The 3,716-nt window shown below is 39.5% G+C and overlaps 1 protein-coding gene across 3 annotated transcripts in view; it reads right to left on the minus strand.

The window, feature by feature from the left end:
• LOC106877914 (inositol polyphosphate-5-phosphatase A) overlaps positions 1–3,716 on the minus strand; it is a 158,401-nt gene that overhangs the window by 100,601 nt on the left and 54,084 nt on the right. For all 3 annotated transcript variants that reach the window (XM_014926984.2, XM_052974558.1, XM_014926994.2), the window contains exon 2: positions 1,381–1,422. In XM_014926984.2, the coding sequence (XP_014782470.1) occupies positions 1,381–1,422 (42 nt within the window). The remainder of the gene's footprint in view (positions 1–1,380; positions 1,423–3,716) is intronic.

Consider the following 3,716-nt stretch of genomic DNA (forward strand, 5'->3'; position numbering starts at 1 on the left):
TTTATAAAAAGATAATGTTTATTTTGTTAATTTACAGCCATTTACTACAACACCGAGAAACTGACAGATGCACGCACAGAGGCAAACATACACACACATCACAAATAACACACAGATATGATAAACGTTTATAAAGATTTTCTTTGCCTTTTTTTTTTCTCAAGATACATGCACATTATCATCGCCAACAGCAGCAACATCATCATTATAATTACCACCATCATCATTGACATCATCATCATCACGAGCATCATCATCATCATCATCATCATCATCACCACCACCACCACCAACATCATCATTATCATCACCACCATCAGGCGGGTGTGAATGTCCGTGGTTTCTGTATTGTGAAAGCGCGTGGCTTAGTGGTTAGGGCATTCGGCTCACGATTGTAAGGTCGTGAGTTCAATTCCCGGCGACGCATTGTGTCCTTGAGCAAGACACTTTATTCCCCTTTGCTCCAGTCCACTCAGCTGGCAAAAATGTGTAGTACCTGTATTTCAAAGGGGCCGGCCTTGTCACACTCTGTGTCACACTGAATCTCCTTGAGAACTACATGTCTGTGTCAATCTCCACCATATACTCAGTGGATAGCTAGATTTTTTATACACGAGACAGCAGCTGCTCAACACACGCCCACAAGTCACCTGATGCACAGACAATGAATGACTGCATGCAGGACAATTACATTCTCTTGCATGCATCGGGACAAGTTCAGATGGTCACACTTCCATGAGTGAAAAGCTTGTCTCAAACAGGCAGGGCTCATTCCCCCATCCCCACCCCAATACTGTAGCACAGCCATACCAATGTTGTCTCTGGGAAGAGACATGCTGCCTTAATATCTAACACACTCACTGATTCAATTTCCATTCATTTATTATTTATATTTTTTTATTTTCTATTTTTCCCTTTCGTTACTTCCGCAACCTTATCAATGGATATTGACTCTGTCTGTTATGAGGACCGTGTTCTGATAATGGACAGGGTCAACATTCATTGACAAGGTTACAAAAGCAACAAAAATTGTCAATAGCTTTTGACTTGAAAGCCCTCCAGAAGAGACCACCCAGACAGTTTTCATCAATGCCCAGTATCAATCTGAGGCCATCATCGCTTGTTCCCTCAAGTAACCCCCTATAAAAATTTTGAGCTGTTTTTCTGCTAATAGCTTTGGTCGAGATGACACAATGCTGTGAGTGCCTGGCAACATTCCAGACCTCAAATGCCCAATCTTGGTCTATGCATGACCCATGATTGCAGCTTGGTCAAGGTAATGAGCTATGGAAGGAGGAGGAGGAGGAGGAGAAGAAGAAGAAGAAGAAGAAGAAGAAAAAGAAGAAGAAGAAGAAGAATTTAAATGTAAGATTTACTGACCTTTTGAAATTCCCGTAGCCATAATTTTAATGTATTGTCCGGCTGCAATAATAATAATAATAATAATAATAATAATAATAATAATAATCAAAATAATAATAATCAAAATAATAATAACGAAAATAATAATAATAACAATAGAAGTTTAGTGGAATGAATTACATAGATATAATTATCAAGGACAAGAATGAAAAGTGAGATTGTAGCAGGTAGTTGAGATAGTGATTAATGACAATTTCTGTGAGATCCTAGATGTCTTGAGGTCTTCTAAACGGCAATATATCAGCCGAAAGGAGGCAGAGGAAATTGTCAAAGAACAAGTGTGTCTTGGAACTGAGATAAGCAGGATGCAAGATGCTAAATTAAAAAATAGAAGCTTTAAGAAATGAAGCCCTGTTTCAGTCTCTATGGACTGCGGCCAAGCTGGAGCAGAGCCTCAATGGGTTTCAATTTAGTTGAACAAATCGACCCCTAGAATGTATTCCATCAGTCTGTTTAGCCAAACTGGCACATTGCGGGAATGTAGACTAACCAACAATGGTTGTCAGGCGATAGGGAGCAGCCAAGCACGAACACAAAGTCATACACACACACACACACGGTGGGATTCCACACAGTTTCCAGTTATCAAATTCACTCACAAAACACTTGTTCTTTGTAAGCCTAATATCAAGGAGTTGATATTAGGAAGGGTACCTAGCCAAGGGATTGGCATAAGGAATGGCATCTAGCTACAAAAGTTGGCAGTTGAAAGGGCAGCTAGACATAGTGGTTGGCATTAGGAATGGGACCCAGCCATAGCGATTGGCATTAGGAAGGGCACTTGGCCATAGGGGTTGGCATTAGGAAGGGCACCTAGCCAAGGGATTGGCATTAGGAATGGCATCTAGCCAAAGAAGTTGTCAGTTGAAAGGGCACCTAGCCATAGTGGTTGGCATTAGGAAGGGCACCTGGCCATACGGGTTGGCATTAGAAAGGGCACCTGGCCATAGACACCATGTTAAATCTGAGACAGTGGAGCAAGACAGATTGTCTAATCTGTGCCAGCATGGAAAGCAGACATATGATGATGATGATATATAATGCCATCATCATCATAACCATCCTTCAATCAATATGTTAATCATCATCATCCTCATCACTACAGACAACATCAACCCCTTCGCACACATATTTTCCCCGCACAACTGAGAATTTGCTAAAATCTTTAGAAACAGAGTTTGTTCAATTTCTTTCGATTACATAAAAAGCCAACAGCTCTTGGAGTGTCTTGGTGAATAAAAAATGAATCAATAACAACAACAACAACAACGATAATAATAATAATAATAATAATAATAATAATAATAATAATAATAATAATAACGTGATATCTTGCATAGCTTTAGAGCTAAATAGTGGTTACAGTGGCAGTGGTGTAAAATATTCGCTACCGCCCAGTATTACTTTACGGAGAATCACAAAAATAATGGTAATTTGATCCCTGACTTGCAGACCACACCTTACTTCAACTCTTCCGACATGAACCTACAAACGAAGACGTCTGTGTTGTTGCTAAAGCAGCTCATCCCATTACACCCAAACATTGTAGGAAACAAGAAAAAAAGAAAGAAAGAAAGGACACAATGAATAATGTAATCCAGTATATACAAAGAAAAAAGAAAAAAAAAAGGAGAATCTAGAATGATTAAAGCGCGAGAATAGCTAATGTGTAATGTCTGCTGAAACTGGGTTTACTCGGGGTTAAACAACAGCCTTCAATATCAACAGTTAAGAGAAAGTTGTGGTATGTTTGTTTAAGAATCAGACGTGGTAGTTGTGTGGTAAGAAACTTTCTTCCCGACCTTGTGATTCTGGGTTCAGTCCCACTGTGGGATTTCTACTATAGCCGCTCTGTAATGTTGTCTACACACCTTAATCTCTGAGTTATGCGCCCTCTTGTGCAAGATTATTTCACAGATCCTTTAGTGCAGGAGTTCTCAACTGGGGCCCATAAGGCCCCTAAGGGTCCATATAAGATTTTTTTTGAGGGGGTGTCTTCACAACAAAATAGTAAACCAGAGATCCACAATAGTGTTTCAAGGGCCCCCTGGAAAGTTTTTGCTTTAGATGTATGTATTGGTATAAGGTTTCTTTCTCTAACATTTTACAAGGTTCAACCTACAAAGCAGATGTGTGAAAAATAAAATAGAAATTTTGAAAGAAGTTTCTATAGAACTAGTTTTTTAAACATTGAATGGCTATGGGGGAGGGTCCACCAGGATAAAATAGTAATCAAATGGTTGAGAACCCCCCTGCTTTAAAGGGTCATCATTTCAGAGGCTTGTCTTCACAAT

This window comes from Octopus bimaculoides, chromosome 18 (genome assembly GCF_001194135.2).
Source record: "Octopus bimaculoides isolate UCB-OBI-ISO-001 chromosome 18, ASM119413v2, whole genome shotgun sequence".
NCBI classification, from domain to species: Eukaryota; Metazoa; Mollusca; class Cephalopoda; order Octopoda; family Octopodidae; genus Octopus; species Octopus bimaculoides.